Below are 18,730 nucleotides of genomic sequence, written 5' to 3' on the forward strand. Positions count from 1 at the left end.
CACCATCCATTCCTCCTTCAGAATTGGTAAAAATTAAACTTTCATGGAAAATAACTAATGAAAAAATGATCTGTTGTGCAAAATGACAGGATGGAGCCCTTCGGGGTGTTTGGAACCCATTGATAAAATAGTTTTCTTTTTTTTTTGTAATTAACATTTTTATTAACTTTTCCACACGTACACATGTACATGATATTTTAAGGAAAAATAAAGAGAAGGAAAAGGACCATCGATGATAACATAAGCAGAAAGAAAAAAAAAAAATAGTAGCATACAATGACAAGAAAACAACAGTGGAAGGATAATCAAGGCCACACATGTCAAGCAGGTTGAACAGAGGTATAAACATCCCACGGGTTCCATATTGCTTCAAATGAGATAACAGAATCAGCATGTAAAGTGGTTAGGTATTCCATTTTTCTGATATCTGCAATAATCTTATAAAATGTCAACATTGAGGGGGGAGTAGAGGAGAGCCAGCTCATAGGAATGCTTCTCCTGGCCGCCGTCAAGATATGCACGGAGAGTCTCCTCAACAGTCCAGAGAGACCTGGGAAGGGCAGGCCCAGTAAAAAATAAATAGGCTCAAAACGGAGGGAGGTGCGTAATACTAACTGTAACAAGACCAGAACCTCTTACCAGAAAAGAGTGATTAACCTACATTCCCAAAAAATATGAAACAGGGAGCCGACAGGAGAAGCACTCGGGTTACGAGCATGGCGCACATCAGGGGTTCGATACTACAACATTATAATTTTATAAACTTTTTCTTTATAAACTACGCACGAGAGGATCTGGATGCGTTTTCCCATATTTTCTTCCACTGCAATAAGTCAATATCACAGCGAAAAAACTGGGGCCACTTACGCATGTAGCGATGGGTATCATTAGTTAAGGGAGGGACATCCATAAGGAGCTTATATGTAGTGGAGGTTATAACCTTTTGATGTGGGCCCTGAATACACAGGCACTCGAAGGGTGTAGGCTGTTCCAGAGTCAATGAGGGTGACCAGATGGAAAAAAAATGGCATATCTGCAAATAGACAGAGAAGTGTTGGGAAGGTATGTGTGTATTTTTTTGGATATCAGAGAAAGATTTAAATTTCCGGGTTACAGGATGGACCAGGGGACGCAGTTGGAAGAGACCAGCAGATACCCATGGGAACATGCGGTGCAAAGACAAACTATCCAGCAGGGAGGGATTAAGAAGAACATTAATCAGAGGGGAGCAAACTGAGGACAGAGCGAATTTAACCTTGCATCTTCTCCAGATGGACAAGGAAAATTGCATGGGTCCAAGTAAAAGGCGTCGGTAAGAATCGGCGACCGCCCTTGGCATATCCAAGAACAAAGAGCATGGATGGGTCGGAGTTAGTTGTAAGGTTTCAATCTCAGTCCATTTGTTAGGAGGGCGTTGGGTGGACCAGGAGAGCAGAGATCGAAGGTGGGTGGCATAGTAATAGGTCACAATATCCGGCACTCCCAAGCCTCCCCTAGAGCGCAAAGACATACATATTCCCTGGAAAACGGCCTTATGGGCCTCCCAAGGGGTCGAGGAAGAAGTCACCGAACCAACGTTGTGTTGGAAGTACATACCCAATCCCTGAGAGAGTTCCTCACGGAGATGGGCCGTTGTGAGAAAGGTCTCATTGAGACGCCAGTGACAAGCTTTCGGTAAAGAATCCGGAAAAAAGAGATTCAGAGTCAAAGAGGCGTGATCGGACCATGTAATAGAATTGATTTCAGATGAAACCAAAAGAGGGAGTAAGGGGGCAGAGACAAACAAATGGTCCAAGCGGGAGAAACTACAATGTGGAGTGGAATAGAAAGTAAACTGTTTATGAAGGGGATGCTTGATCCGCCAAGCATCAAAGAGACGATGTTCCCTTATCAATTTGCGAAAGGATTTGGAAGAGGAACATTGCCGCTTCGAGGGAGCAGATTCGAAAAGTACCTTCCTATCCTTGTGAAGGGACATGATTAAATTAAAATCAACTCCAATGATTATATGTGGTGTGGTAAAAGCAGTCAATTTGGCTAGGGTTTGGGAGAGGAATTGTAGTTGACCCGCGTTCGGGGCATACAAGTTTAACAGAATAAGGGGAGAACCAGCAAACATACATTCCAAAATGATATAACGTCCCCGTGGGTCGACCTTGGAGGAAATGACCCGAAGGGAGCAGTGTGCCCGGATCAGAATAGCCACTCCGGCTTTCCCAGTAGGATCAAAAGCCGTGTAGGATTGGGAAAAAAACCTCGAGGCAAAATGAAAAGCCAGTTGATTTAAAATGGGTCTCCTGGACAAAAATGTCTGCTCTGGAGGATCTGAATTCCTTCAAAGCCATCCACCGTTTTTGGATGGAGTTAAGACCTTTGACATTGTATGATAATAACCGTAAAGTCATCATTGGATAACAAATGTACCCGTATAGAAAAAAATGAAGGTATCATCGATGAGGCAAACCTATAAACAGGAAACCAATACAAGAATGTAACACAGAAAACATAGACTGTAAGAGTTACAGAGAAAACCAAAGATATCATTAAAGATATAAACTTGGGACAATAGAAAAAACCCAAGTCGTCCAGGCCTAGGGCTAGACGGGTTCGGGGGCAGCATGGTAACCGACACATCTCAAAAAGTAACAATCCTGGCACAAAGACATAATGAAAGTGCACCACCAAGGCACGATAGTGAACACAAAACAATAATGGTGCAGTTATTGGGGAAGTGGGCAGTTCCTGAAATGCCCCAATAGAATACCCAGGAGGGCCATCAGACGTATACATCACCCGATGCAGGAGGTCATGGGCGCTGCAGAGTACGAGAGAGGCACTTCCTGGCGTTACGAGCTGGAGTCCAGATCTTGTTTGGCGTGGTGGAGGGGCATGAGGGAGTGGGCGGCAATGAAGACGCATCATCAGGTAGAGGGGGAAGTCCCAGTTGTCTGAGGAAGGAGTCCGCCTCAGGAAGGTCACGTAGGATAACTTGGGAGTTGTCCTTGGAGACGACCAACTTGAAAGGAAATCCCCAACGATAGGGGATATGATGTTGTTGAAGATGGATGGTGACCAGTTTCAGAGCGCGCCGTTTGGCCAGGGGTATTGGAGATAGGTCACTGAAGAGCTGAAGTCTGTCCCCCTTGAACTCCAGAGAAGACCCGGTGCATGCGGAGGATAGCAAGGCCTCTTTGCTTTAAAAAAAAATGAAAACGGACAATGACATCACGAGATCTGGTGCCCTCCAGAGCTTTCGGGCCTAGGGAACAATGCGCCCTATCCATCGGTTGCGGTAAAGAAGGATAGCAAGCGGTGTCGAAGTTGAGAATCAGAAGTTGCCTCCGACATACCGCGAATACGGATGTTCTGGCGCCGTTCTCTATTTTCCAGGTCCTCTTGTTGGAGCTGCATTTGTGACATAGAATGCTTCAGGCATGCATTATCTTTTTCTAAGACGTGAACGTATTGGGTCAAGTCATCAAATTCGGTCTCCAATTGGATAGTGCGCTCCCCCATCTGAGCGATCTCCCCCCTGAGATCCAGGGCCAGCTTCCCCACCTCAGCAAATATAGTGGCAGTGATACTTTGCAAAAATACTTGCAGTTTGTCGTCAAAGGAAGAGACTGTGAGAATAGAGGAGGGATGCTGCACTGCTGAATCAGAGGATGGAGGGATAGGATGCTCTGGAGAGGGATGGTCTGATGTCCCCTCTATTGCTGAGCAGCTGGGGTCCTCCATCTTGCTGCTGCTGGGAGATGTGGTAGCTGTAGGAGCAGAGAGGGGCTGGCCAGATGTGTCCCCACCCGCCATCTAATGTCCGGAGCTCCTCTGCGGGCGTTACCAGAGGCAAGGGATGCCGGCCTGGATAGGAACCGCTGGAGCGGAGAGGGCCGCGGGTCTGTGTTCAGCGGAGAGGGGGGCTTCCAGCGCCCAATCTTTCCCATACTTTGTTGCCGGGCCGTATACTTATATTTGTGTGGCTCACCCGGTGTGGCGGAGGTTTATGTAGCGGAGCAGGGGAGCCACGGGTGGACGGAGCTAACTCACACAGCGTCCGCCATCAAGCTCGGCCGCGCATGCGCCCCCATAATATAGTTTTCAGGGGCACAGAAGGACAAGTATGCTGTAGACTCCATCTCTAACCCCTAGCCTGGTCCCCCATTGATCACCCCTTTCTCTTCTAGAATTCTACCTAGACCAAATTGTTGCAAATAAGAGTAGCTCGTTGTTGGTGTTTGTATGCACATATAATAAATAAGGTCAATGAATACACTTTAAGAAAAGATACACAAGTAAACTGTCCAGAAGCCTAAACTGAATTATGACGAATATTTTTTTCTGTAAGTTTCAGAACATTTAATGGCAATGTTTTATTTGTATTTGGCCAGCACTGTAATTCCCTATATCTGGATACATAGCAGTGTTCTACAAGCAGTCAATATGCTGTCAGAGGCACAGAGGACCTGTTGTGTTTTGTCGCAAATCATTACATTTCAATGCTGGCAATATAGTTTTCATGTCCAATGCTATAACTGGTGTGAACTGGTAAAATGACAGGTTTCTTTTTCTTAAGCATCTTCCCTTTCATATATACAGGTTGATCCCAGCGGGAAGTATGAGAACTTGGTGACAATTCAATCATTCAAGCTTGAGTTCTGCCTGGCTGGAGGTCTAAATCTGCCGAAAATAATAGACTGTGTGGGCTCAGATGGGAGAGAGAGGAGACAGCTTGTCAAGGTAGTGATGATACTGTTTATTTTTTGACCTGGCCTTTATTCCACTTCTGGAAATGTATTATTGGGTGTTCTGTCTGAGTTTCAGCAATTTTCTGGAATGGATTTCCAATAAATATAGTGTGTGTATGTATATATATATATATATATATATATGTATATATATACACACACTATATTGCCAAAAGTATTGGGACGCCTGTCTTTACATGGACATGAAGTTCATTCTTCCAGAATCGCATTTGTGAGGTCAGGCACCAATGTCCGACGAGAAGGCTTGTCTCTCGGTCTCCGCACTATTTCATCCCAAAGGTGTTCTATTGGGTTGAAGACCCTGTGCAGGCCAGTCAAGTTCCTCCACCCCAAACCCGCTCATCCATGTCTTTATGGACCTTGCTTTGTGCACTGGTGCGCAGTCATGTTGGAATAGGAAAGGGCCATCCCCAAACTGTTCTCACAAAGTTGGGAGTATGAAATGGTCCAAAATGTCTTGGTATGCTGACGCCTTAAGAGTTCCCTTCACTGGAACTAAAGGGGCTGGCCCAACCCCTGAAAAACAACCCCATGCCATAATTCCCCTTCACCAAACTTTACACTTGTCACAATGCAGTCAGGCAAGTACTGTTCTCCTGGAAACTGCCAAACCCAGACACGTCCATCGGATTGCCAGACAGAGAAGCATGATTAGTCACTCCAGAGAACCCGTCTCCACTGCTCTAGAGTCCAGTGGTGGTATGCTTTACACCACTGCATCCGACGCTTTGCATTGCACTTGGTGATGTACGGCTTGGATGTAGCTGCTCGGCCATGGAAACCCATTCCATGAAGCTCTCCATGCACTGTTTTGCTAATCTGAAGGCCACTTGAAGTTTAAAGGTCTTTAGCTATTGACTTCACTGAGCTACTGAGAGCGGCCCATTCTTTCATAAATGTTTGTAGAAGCAGTCTGTATGCCTAGATGCTTGAGTTTATACACTGTTACCATAGAAGTTATGGGAACACCTGAATCCAATGATTTGGAGGAGTGTCCCAATACATTTGGCAATATAGTTTATATACTGTGGGTAAAATAAGTATTGAAAATGTCACCATTTTGTTCTGTAAATATATTTCTAAAGGTGCTAATGACATGAAATTTTCACCACATGTCCGTAACAAGCCATGCAATCCAGACATACAAAGAAACCAAAACAAATAAATTTAGAAACTAAGTTATGTGTAGTAAAATGGAATGACACAGGGAAAAGGTATTGAACACATGAGGAAAGGGAGGTGCAAAAAGGCATGGAAAGCCAAGACACCAGCTGAAATCTGTCAATAATTAGAAAGCAATCCTGCCCTTGGTCAGTGTAAATTAATATCAGCTGGTTCATTCTCAACGGATGGCCTTTAAAAAGGTGTCTCATTACCAAGGTTTCACACAAGCAACATCTCATGATGGGCAAAAGCAAAGAGCTCTCTCATGACCTTCACAGCCTTATTGTTGCAGAACATACTGATAGCATCGGTTACAGAAGGATTTCTAAACTTCTGAATGTTCCAGTGAGCACTGTAGGGACCATAATCCAGAAGTGGAAAGAACATAATTTCACCATTCACCACCCACGACCAGGTGCTACTCGCAAGATTTCTGACAGAGGAGTGAGAAGAGTTGTCCAAGAGCCAAAAAAAAAACAATAAGTAATGCACTCAACCACCATGGCCTGTGTGCACGCTCACCATGCAAGACTCCATTGCTGAAGAAGCATGTTGAAGCTTGTTTAAAGTTTGCTGCACAACATTTAGACAAGCCTGTGAAATACTGGGAGAATATAGTCTGGTCAGATGAAACCAAAATTGATCTCTTTGGATGCCATAATTCACACCATGTTTGGAGGTCAAATGGCACTGCACATCACCCCAAAAACAACATACCAACAGTAAAGTTTGGAGGTGGGAATATCATGGTGTGGGTCTGTTTTACAACATACATTACTGGCAAACTTCATCCTATTGAAGGAGGGATAAATGGAAAATGTACCAAGACTGTCTTGATAAAAATCTGCTGCCACCTACCAGGCTGATGAAGATGAAACAAGGTGGACATTTCAGCAAGACTATGATCCCAAACACAAAGCCATGGAAATTTGTGTGGAAGAATGGGCCAAAATTACACCTGAGCAATGCATGCAACTAGTTTCTCCATACAGGAGGCGTCTTGAAGCTGTCATTACCAACAAAGGATTTTAAGGAAAGTCCCCCTCCACAGAAATATTCACATAAACACTGTGCATGGAATGAACATATGTACTTTATTTTATTGAAATTGGATTTCTTCATACATATATGACATAAACAAAGTTTGAATAAAGTAAACAATCCTAACAAAAAAACTCCCTCCTTTTTATACAAAAAGTAATGGCCACTTATTACAAAAATGAGATACAATCATCTTGTGCAAATTAAAACAATTTTAGGTCTGCTCAAATCTATTACTACTACTGCTACTACTACTACTACAAAATGAGAGTTAGCACTTGCTATTATGGAGTGGCTTAAGATGGCACTTGTGCAGAGAACGATGATAGAAGCTGAAATGGGAAACATAAGCCAACAACAAATCAAGAGGCACTTAGTGGTCGGCACTATAATCAGTGTCAGGGTGCTTTTCCTTCATTTCTTTCAATGGGACTCTATTGATTGGGACAAGGGGAAGGGCTTTATAGTGAATGTAAAAGTTATTTTTTTTATTTGACCTCACTGACCCAGTATACAGTATTAGCATTGATCACTGTATTAGTGTCACTATTAATGTCAGTCAGTTAGTGTACCTCCCAGCTAGCGCCAGATTGCCCACCACACTTTAGCAGTCCCACTATAAGTTGCTGATCACCGCCATAACCAGTTTAGTGTCATAGCTGCGTAAATTCAAGTATTTGTACCAAAAAGAGCTGCGTAAATTGATGCCGCTATATAAGTACCTGTATTATGAATAATAATAATAGTTTGTAGACACTATAACTTTTGCACAAATCAATTAATATACACATATTGGGATTATTTTTTTTTTTTTTACCAAAGACATGTAGCAGAGTACATTGTGTCCTAAATTTATGAAGACATAGGATTTTTTTTTATTGGATTTTTTTTAATAACAAAGTAGAACTTTTTTTTTTTTTTTTTTCAGTCTTCGTTCAATGATATAATAAAAATAAAAATCCCAATGGTGATCAAACACCACCAAAAGAAAGCTCATTTGTGTGAAAAAAAAACAATATACATATGCACCAGACATTCATCACGTACAGTGTTGAATGTCTGGTGCAATTGGCAGATAAACTAGCACAGTGCTGAATAGCAAAAACACCATGGTCATGAAGGGGGTAAAACCTTCTAGAGGTCAATAAGAGGATAAGTAAGTAGCCCTCTGTAATGTTTCCTCAATTGTAGGTCAAGGATAAAGAACAGAGTATTTTATTCTACTTGCAGCCTAACTCCTCCACCACTAGTATGCATCCCAAAAGGAACTTTTAAATTGAACAGCAGTTTTTATTCAGTGAATATCAGCTGACTGGAAGTGCCTAAATTGGTTGCTGATATGAGAATAAAGGGGCAGAGGAGGGGTGAGAGATACAACTTCAGCTACTGTTTTTTATCAAAGAAGAAACCGCGCTGCTCACCAACCCAGTGCATTAGTATGTAGATGAATGTGGCCTAAGCCAGCATCGCTCCGGCCATGTCTTCTGACATGTTTCGCCCCACCCATTGGTGCTTGGCCACAGAGGCCACAATCATCTACATACTAATGCTCTGGGGTGGTGAGCCATGCCTTTCCTTCTCTTTGATAATGCTCTTACACCTTTGAATACTGACACCATCCCCTTTCACGGTGCCCATAGTGTAGTAAGGTTAAAGACTTTACTACCCTGTTTTATACTGTACCTTTTTGGAATAAACACTCCCAATGTATAAATAATGCAGAGTAGTACTGACCCTAAATAAAAATGGCCGCCGGGCCTCCTCGTGGCTCCGGGCGGCTGTGACGTCACTCTCTGTTGGCTCCTCCTAAGGCCTTTTGTGCAATGCACATCATCAGATGGGAGGCCTCCCCTCTGATGATGTGCATTGCACGAAAGGCCTTAGGAGGAGCCAACAGAGCGCGACGTCACAGCCGCCCGGAGCCACGAGGAGGCCCGGCGGCCATTTTTATTTAGGGTCAGTACTACTCTGCATCTATTATTTATACATTGGGAGTGTTTACTACCATGTTTTATACTGTACTTTTTTGGAATAAAGTCTTTAACCTTACTACACTATGAGCACCGTTTCTGGCTCCCATTGGAGCTAATTGAATTCCAGGACATCTCCCTACTAACCACCACCAGAGGGAGGGAGCTCTGTATCCAGTACATGCACCCATTCAACCCTAAGGGGATCTCTGGATCTAGAAGCCTTCACTGTATACCACTGAGACAGAATACCAGGATCACTTACCTCTAGATGGATGCTCACCTTCTCCACCCTTTCTAAGGATCCGAGTGGATATTGATTACATGCACTTGATTATAGCGCGTCCGGTGAGTGCGCATTTTTATCACATGTTCCAGACAAAGCTTCTCCTGGCATACGGCTACATCTAGTGGATTACTTGTTATTTATTAACTGATTTATTATATTATGCATGTTTTAACATGTATGGGACATTTATTATTTTATGATTTTTTTATATTATCGTTATTAATTTTTTATTTATTAACTATATCTAGCGCTGCACTTCTATTTAAGTTTCTATGTTGAAGATTTGCTGAGATTACCTTGAGTGCTCTAGCTGCTGGTTTTGGAGCACTCACTTTCTATTTATTTATCTTAAAGTAGCCATATTGCTTGGGAAACGCTGGTGGAGCCGAGGACCTGGTGCACAGAAAATGTAATTATTAGGCAAAGGGACTTTATTACTGCTTGGAAGCTTTCCCCTTTTTTCACTCCAGCGCCTTTTTAATGGCCAATTGTTGAAAATAACTAGATTATTAAAAAAAAAAAGAAAAAAGATGATGATTCATACATGGCTCAATATCAGCCAGGGAACACCTTCTCCCAGCACGCTCTGCAAGGTTGACTTAAACGTTCTTCTCTTGTCTTGCTTACTTTTCCTTGTCTTTAGCTGAAAAGTAACATCACTTTCTAAAAATGACCCAGTAAGCTGGACATTAGTACAGTAAACGACGAAAGAAAATAACTTCTGAAACTTCTCATGTTAGAACAGCAGCTAGAGCCAGACCGCAATCTCCTTGTTTGACATTTACATTCTGCTGACACTGAACTTTTATCTCTTCTCAACACCAAAAGTTTAAAATGATTCTGAGACTGATGGCGTGTGTTCAAGAGGAGTACGGACTTGGGAAAACACTGGAATACTTTGTTGGCATAACATTCACAGTTTGGAGAACTAAACTTGGCTGCAGTCCTACTAAATTTTAAATGTGACAGAACAGAGTGATTTGCTGCAAAAGTCGACTTTTCCCCTCAGCTTTATTATTGGTGATTGCTGGTGCACAGAATGCCTGATAACATCACATTCTCAGTACAACTATCAGAGAGGGAGGAAATTGCACATCATATATTCAGGAAGCTGACCGACCAACCCTACATGTGTAGTGTTGCCTAGATTCTGACTGCTTGTTTTACATGGAATACAGATTAAGGTGAATTCAGTAAATGTTCTGACCTCAGCACCATTGTTCCTGGATATCATCAGCTGTTCACTGAAAGATTTACCATGTTTCTTGGAATTGTTTTGCGTAATAGAGCTTTCCTAAATAGCTTGTACATTGTATTGTCCTTGAGATTTTTGTATATTTACTTTCAAAGGGCCGGGATGATCTTAGGCAAGACGCAGTGATGCAGCAGGTGTTCCAGATGTGTAATGCATTGTTACAGAAGAACAGTGAGACCAGGAAGAGGAAGCTGGCTATCCGCAGATACAAGGTTATCTTCACAAGTTATAGGAACTGATAAATATATTTTCATTCCTACCAAAATAATTTGAAAGTGAAATCAACAGTTTTATATATTGTATTTATTAACTATCTTGATTTCCTAAAGAGAACATGTTTTGTAGAAATGCAAACTTTTAACTTGTATAAGTGCGGTCCAGCTCTTGAATAATATATATATTTGTTCCTTTATTTATATTTCACTTTATCTATAATTTAATTAGTTCAGAGGTTAATCTGATCAGAGCTGACACTCTATCTCCTGCCTGACCTCAATCAGATAATAAGCGCCATCTCCCTGTTCCTGCACCAGCAAACCTTATTCTTAGTGCCTCTAATTGTTTTAATTCCCATGTTTACCCTGCCAGAGCACCTCATTTTTATGTTATTTGGTTCTGGACATTATGGATGATGCATGAGTCAAGAACCAGTATGTGTTTATCAGTATGAAGACAGGTAGTAGCCAGGGCAGCTGTAAGAGCTGGGAAAATTCAGATTTACTCTCAGACAAAGTCAGTAAAGCTAAGAGGCAATATTTATTCTTATACAACTTATACATAAAAAGCAACCTGTGTATGGCTGTATAAGGTCATGATATTGTTTGGATAACTGACCCAATCTTTAAAAACAATATACTGGAAATGAAGAAAAAATAAGATATAAGACAACACTTATCCTCATATTATGTTAGTCCAAAAAATCACCTTTATTCTTAGGTCAGAAGATCAAGAATATTAGAAAACGCCCACATTCCTTATGCTATCCCATCTATACATACCTATGTAGATTGATTGAGGTGAGCCAGTAAAAAAGAAATGGTTCCAGCCATTGGAGAAAAGAGGGATGAGGAAATCTACTGTGAAAGTGATTGAAGTGGAGTGAAGTTTTTACAGAGTTTTCAGAGTTTTCACAGCTGCTATCTAGGGACTGCTAGAGAGCTGTAACATTAGAGAGAGGGATCAATAAAGAGATTACAGCAGTCTCTATATAAGTAACTTGTAGATGGGATATCGAGAGGATTGACATGAGTCACTTAAAAACATGATAATGAGTAAAGTCATTCTTATTTCACAAATAGCACACATGTTTTACACTGCAATATCTTTGTTAAGCAAATAATTAAAGCAGTATGAGCCGTATAAGGTCCATTCTATTTGGATAAACGAAAACATATAACTTCAGGAGACAATAGAGTGAAACAGCTTTAGATGACACCTTCCACTCTTGATGCAGCAATCTCATATTACCTGCAGCTAACATGTTTCTAAATCTAGACTTTTTGGGACCTATGGATGTCTACTTTTACAGCAGACATCCATGTTCAACAAAAGAAAAAGTCAGTGCCTCCTAACCAGGTCTGGACGCTCCGCTATATTACATACTGTATATAACTTTAATCTAAAAAAACCTGCAGAAAAGACTTCACCAGGCCAGTCCTCAAAACTAATCATATACCAAAAAACTTCACATTCCAACAAAATATTCAATATAATAAATAGAACTGTTTCCTCTAAAAACAGTATTTATTACTAAGGATAAAAATTAAGAGCATGGTAAATGCATAGGAATAAATATGTATTTGTTTTTGAAGTGTCAACTTTCTTTTGAATATTATTGATTTTATAAGGAGTGGTCTGTTTAAGTCTTTTATGCAAATATTTGAGACTAAGTTGTAAATTCCCTTGTTCACAACAGGCATTGTAGAGATTTTGAGGCAATATTGTTACCATTTGTGTTTGGTACAATTGTGTTTGTTATTACTATTAATATATATCAGGGGTTAAAATTTCGAGTCCAGACCTACTAGCGGGTCACAAAACTTACTCTCCACCAGTTCCCCCACCCCCAGGCCCACCCCCAACCACGGCCCCTTAAAGCTTATGAAATAAAATTTTTCTTTAGAATAAAATGTCCAAAATATAAAACTGTACACAGTAATGTATATCCCAGCTCCCGTGTACTCCATTATAGTGATATGACATGTTGTATACAGTACTTACTCCTAGTCCCTTCGAGTCCCCTTCGGCGGTCGAGAGGGTGTCTTTTCTCAGTGGAGGAGAGTGGACCTCTCCTGCACCTGTCCCCTCAGCGGTGGTGCCGAAGAAGCTAGAAACCGGAAGTTGTAAACCGGAACTTGGCTTCACAATGAGGCTTGGAGTGCAGGTGCAGTCGCTCCATGCTTCATCTGTGCTCACCACAGAGGAATTTCTCCTCGCATTTGGCGAGCGGACGAGCAGCTTTTTCAAGCACTGATATATATGATGAGTTTGTCAGACAGAATTTACAGATTTGCTTTTTGCAACATTGCCCACTGCATTTTTTATTTAAAAATCATATCAAGGGGGGCGCTCGTGAGCAGCAGCCAGGATGGCTGCCTTCTAAATCTGTTCTTTGGCCGCCGGACACATCGGCCGAATTTCGCCCTCCAGGGGGGGTCCCCCTGTTTCCTCACTGGCCCCATGTCTCCCTGGTGCCCTGATGGGCAAAAAAACGCCGGCCGCCCGTGCCTCCAGCTCCCGGCGGGCCGTTCCGAAGTTTGCGGCCTACCCGCCGGAGATCACGGCTGAAGCCGGGGCCTTGATTTTGGGCCGGCCGACGAACACTTCCAGGACCCCGGCCGCGGATTCGTGGCTCCCGCCGGAGACCTTAAATGGAGCCCCAGCCGCAATTTTGGGTCCCATGCCATCACCATCTGCAGGTGGGTCGGATCATGGCAGTGTGGAGGACCCGTCCCAGCAGTCTCCCATGCCATTGGAGCCATCCCAGCAGTCTCCCATGCCATCTCTGCGGGATGCTGAGCTCCTGCGCCACTTCCAGTTTATGTTACAATCAGAATTGTCCTCCGCTACCTCCAAGCTGGCCGACCGTCTCTCACGGGAAATTCGGGAGTTGGGCAGTCGGACGAACGACCTTGAAGATAAAATGGATGCTGCGGCTACGGTCCTTGAAAATCACGAACAGGATTTATGCGACCTCAAGAAAGAATTGGCGGACGCGCTGCTACGGCTTGAGGATTTTGAAAATCGTTCCCGCCGTGGCAATTTGCGGTTAAGGGGTATCCCAGAAACGGTTACGGATCTTACCTCCACTGCGACTGCTCTGTTCCAGGAGCTGACGTCCGCCATTCCCATTGACCGTCTTGAATTTGATCGCATACATCGTGCATTGGGCCCCAGACGACCGGATGGGCCCCCCGAGAGACATTATCATCAAGTTCACTTATTACCGCACTAAGGAAACCATCCTCTTGGCGGCCAGAAATAAACCTGATCTCAACTTCCAGGGGCATCGCTATCAGCTCTTCGCGGACCTCTCCCAGACCACTCTTCAAAAGCGCTGCCAGTTGAAGCCCTTCACTTCGGTCCTGGTGAAACATAGTATTAAATACACCTGGGGCTTTCCGTTCCGCCTCACCTTCACCTACCAGGGCCGCAGTCACTCTGTGGCTACACCAGAGGAGGCTCACTCTCTCCTGGAATCCTTACACCTTCTTTCGCCGGAGGCTGCGGATCGGAGCCCAGTTCATTCATCTGGATCCCTGGCGAGGCCGCTTCCTCCGAGCCGCATCTGGGAGCGGTCGTCCAATAGGAAGAGGGCCCTTTCTCAGACCCCTTCGCGATCAAGTCCTTCCTGTTCTTCTCCAGGCTGAAGATGCGTCCTGGATTTTCCATGTATCATCTCACCGATGAACTCTCTGACGGGACCGTGAGTTTGGCCCTTGGGGCTCCCCCAGTTTGTTTGCATTCCGGGTTGATACTGCTCCTCGGGCTCCGGGGTGGGAGGTTGACCCGGTGGGCCTGGTTGGGTGGAAGGGGATTGGCCCCTATGGTTCTCCAGGTTTCTATGGGGAGGTTATCGCGGAGGTCCCTGCTCCTGGGACTTTTAGTTTTATTAAGTTTTACTACATTTTATTATGTTTATTACCTTTTTGCCCTCTGAGGGCTTCTGTCTTGGTGTTCGGTGGTAGAGTTACCCCTAACTGTATCCTTGATGTGTAGGATGCACATCACCATTGGTGTGACACAATTGCACTGTTGTGTATACTTTTTGTGTCTTTTTCCTTTTTTCTTTCTTTGTTCTTTTCTTTTTCTCTGTTTTTTTTCGTTTTTGTTTTCTGCAGGGTTCCGGGACGCCATGGTCCGATCGCCATTGAGAGTGGAGATTGCTGGCTGCTTTGGGCTTTTTTCTGCTGAGCGTGTTGCGTTGATACCGCCATGGCCTCACCCCTTTTGAAAATACATTCACAAAATGTTCAAGGCTTCAATTCGCCTCAGAAACGGGCTAAAGTTTTTCATCACCTCAAATCGCAACAAATTGATGTGGTATGTCTACAGGAGACCAGGTTTTCTCAGTCCTCCGCGTTATCTTTCACCTCACTATCCCATCTTTTACACGGCCTCTGCTCCTGAGAAGCGCTGGGGTGTTCTGATAGCTTTTAAACGCAATCTCCCCTTTGTCTGTTCTAGGCATATAGCGGACCCCACGGGCAGGTATTTGCTTCTGCAAGGCACCCTCTGGGACCAGGAGGTTACCTTTGTCTCTTACTACGCGCCTAACCGTTTCCAGCATAAATTCTTTTCGCATCTTTGCACCATTGTTTCTCGACACTCTAAGGGTCTTCTTCTTGTTATGGGGGATTCGAATGTTACCTTGGATTCCACATTGGATAGGCGCTACGCACGGGGAGCGACTCCCTCTCATGACTTGGTGCTAGAGGAACGTATGCGTCTCTTTTGCGGACGGCGGGGCTAGTGGACGTCTGGAGGGAACTTCATCCAACTGAACGCGACTTTACGTTCTATTCCAATCCTCATGACAGTTTTTGTAGAATTGATCATATATTCATGCAGGTCCAGCAGCTCCCCTCGGTCCGGCGGATAAGTATTCCCTCCTCACCCTGGTCAGATCATGATCCCTTGGTACTCCTCCTTGCCCTTTCTGGGTCAGAACGGCGCCCTTTTCATTGGCGCATCAATGACTCTTTGCTGACCACTCAGGCTACCTGCCAACAAATAGAATTCTTTTTACAAACGTACTTTGCGGAAAATTCGGGATCGGTCTCTTCAGCAGTGCCCCTTTGGGAAGCGCATAAGGCCACGATGTGGGGTCATGTTATACAGCTGGCTGCGGTCCGGAAGCGGGAGCGGGAACGCCGACTCTTGGAGCTTCATTCTCTCCTGGCCTCTGCGTGTTGGAAGTCATCTCCATCCGTGGCCCATAAACGCGCTCGGGGCGCTCTGGCGACAGAATTGGACCTCCTCGCCCCTTCGGAGGCGGAACGAGCCCTGCGTTGGACCAGACATAAATTTTACTCCTGAGCTGATAAGCCCGGTCCCATGCTAGCCAGGAAACTCAATTCTGTGGGGAAACCCCATAAACCGATTCGACTTCGACTTTCCACAGGTGGCTGTACTTCTAATCCCCAGCAGATTGTTTCCCGATTTTCGGACTTCCTTTCGCGCCTCTAAGCTGCCCCAGATCCTTTCCCTGTGGCCCAGGCAGAGGCATTCTTTCAAGACCTCCATCTTCCCGGATTAACCGAGGCAGCACAGGCGGCCTTCAACGCTGGTGTCACCGTACCGGCGGCCTTCAACGCTGGTGTCACTGTACCGGAAGTGCTCCAAGCGGTCAAATCTTTACGGTCCACAGTGGCCCCAGGTCCCGACGGCTTCTCCGGTCTCTATTATAAAAAATTCTCAGCCCTATTGGCGCTCTTTTTAGCGGCCTATTTCAATGAGTTACGACAGGGCTCTTTGCCCTCTCCGGACGCACTTAGGGCACATATCTCTATGATTCCTAAGACGACCGACGATGTCCAGAAACCGCAAGCCTTCCGGCCCATTTCTCTTCTTAATGAAGACCTGAAGATATTGGGCAAGATCCTTAGTTTTCGCATCAATAAATATTTGTGTAGCCTGGTCCACCGGGACCAAGTAGGGTTCATCCCCGGGAGGCAGGCGGGTGATAACGTCCGTAAGGTGGTCCATCTTATACATTTTCTGCAACAACGGAAAATCCCAGGATAACTACTGTCCTTGGACATATATAAAGCTTTTGATTCTCTATCTTGGGAATATCTGCGGTTTGTGCTGTCTCGTTGGGGTTTCGGGGATTCTATTCTCTCTTGGATTCAGGCCTTGTATTCCTTTCCTTCGGCCTCCGTTAAATACGCTGGGTATTTCTCGGATCCCTTTCCTGTTGGGCGAGGGACGAGGCAGGGTTGCCCGCTGTCCCCGGCGCTCTTTGTCCTGGCGCTTGAGCCACTGGCTTTAGCACTCCGGACCGATTGCAATATATCGGGGGTTCCATACGCGGGACAGGAGTTTAAGCTGAGCCTCTTTGCGGACGATGCCCTCTTGACCCTTACTAATCCTCTGACGACGCTTCCTAACTTGCAACGAGTTCTTGAGCGCTTCTCCTTGATTTCGGGTCTACGTATCAACTTGGATAAAACCGTCGCTCTCAATATTACTTTGGCTTCAGATTTGGTTTCGCGCCTACAATCCCACTTCCCTTACCGGTGGGCTTCCTCTTTTCTGGAATACTTGGGCATTCGCTTGACCCCCACCTATGACTCCCTTTTTGCTGCAAATTATTATCCTTTGCTTATCTCTTTATCTTCTCTTATGCATTCTTGGCAATTTCCGCACCTGTCTTGGATAGGACGGGTTCATTCAGTGAAAATGACCATCTTGCCGAAATTGTTATATTATTTTCACACCCTCCCGGTGCGGGTTCCCCCTCACTTTCTTCGGTTGCTTCAGGCGAAGTTTATGCGTTTTATCTGGGCCGATAAACACCCGAGTCTCTAGAAATACGCTCTTTGCTCATAGACTCCAGGGTGGTCTTGGGGTACCCAATGTAGCTAAGTATTATCAGGCGAGCCAGATTGCCCCGCTGTCTATGTTGCACGCTTCCTCCGATTTTCCTCTCTGGGTCCTGCTGGAACTACCTAATTGTGCCCCTATCGCACTGTCGACACTCCTATGGCTTCCCCCTGCCCTGCGCCCTATGGTGCTGAGTCCGATGTTGCTCCATGGCCTACAAGTCTGGGACTCGGTACGTTACTCCAGTGGCCTGATGTCAGCCTTTTTGCCCTTGCTTCCAATCGTTAACAACCCTCTTTTCCCACCGGGTCTAGATTGCCCGAGGGCATTTTCTTGGTGGGTGGCTCATGGTTTCTCACAGGTGCAACACTTTTTGACTTTTCGGTCCTTTCCCGCCTGGAATGTCCTTCGGGAGTCTCGGGATGTTCCCCCAGCGGAATTTTTTCGGTACCTTCAATTGCAGCACTGGCTACTTTCGCTGAGGGCCACTTCTGCTTTCCCATATCAGAAATCTGCCTTTGAACGGCTTTGCCAGCAGCACCCGGGCGCCCCGGGCCTTATCTCCCTTCTTTACGCAGCTTTGAACAGACGCTTGTCTCACACTTCTCTTTCATATGTTGTTCAGTGGGAATGCGACCTGGAAGTGGCTGTGGATCCGGAGGACTGGAGTAGGGCCTGGTCACTCCTAGCTAAATGTTCATTTAATACGACCACGCTGGAAGCAGCCTACAAGGTATTGTTCCGTTGGTACTGGGTTCCGGCTCGTCTGGCCCAGGCTAACCCTGCCTGTAGTGATCGATGTTTTCGGGGTTGTGGCCATCGTGGCGTTGTACTGCATATCTGGTGGTCATGCCCGAGGTTGGTTCGTTTTTGGTCTCGTGTGTTTGGCCTCCTTTTCACTTTGTTCCATCTCTCCATACGCCGGGATGCTCGGTATGCTTTGCTTCATTGCCCCATACCGGGCCTCTTGGCTCGTCGGCAGCGGTTGGCTTCCTATTTGTTTTTATCGGCTACTAGGACAATTGCTCAGGCCTGGAAGAGTCCGTTTGTACTTTTCCAGGGGGTGCGGGATCGTATGACTACTATGATGCTCAACGAACAGATGTCGAGTATATGCAACGACTCTCAACATAAATTTTTGAAAGTATGGGAGCCGTGGTTGCAATACGCCTTTCCCACGCTCCCCCCGGCCAGTGTG

The 18,730-nt window shown here is 44.9% G+C and overlaps 1 protein-coding gene across 1 annotated transcript in view; it reads left to right on the top strand.

Annotated features, from left to right (window-relative positions):
* Nucleotides 1–18,730, top strand: part of ATM (ATM serine/threonine kinase) — a 194,638-nt gene that overhangs the window by 158,480 nt on the left and 17,428 nt on the right. Inside the window, exons 54-55 of the mRNA XM_089691116.1 lie at nt 4,597–4,737; nt 10,581–10,697. Of these exons, the coding sequence (XP_089547242.1) occupies nt 4,597–4,737; nt 10,581–10,697 (258 nt within the window). The remainder of the gene's footprint in view (nt 1–4,596; nt 4,738–10,580; nt 10,698–18,730) is intronic.

The sequence above is a fragment of the Staurois parvus genome, unplaced genomic scaffold (assembly GCF_062004578.1).
Source record: "Staurois parvus isolate SC_StPar_1 unplaced genomic scaffold, SC_StPar_1.0 ptg000550l, whole genome shotgun sequence".
Taxonomy (NCBI): domain Eukaryota; kingdom Metazoa; phylum Chordata; class Amphibia; order Anura; family Ranidae; genus Staurois; species Staurois parvus.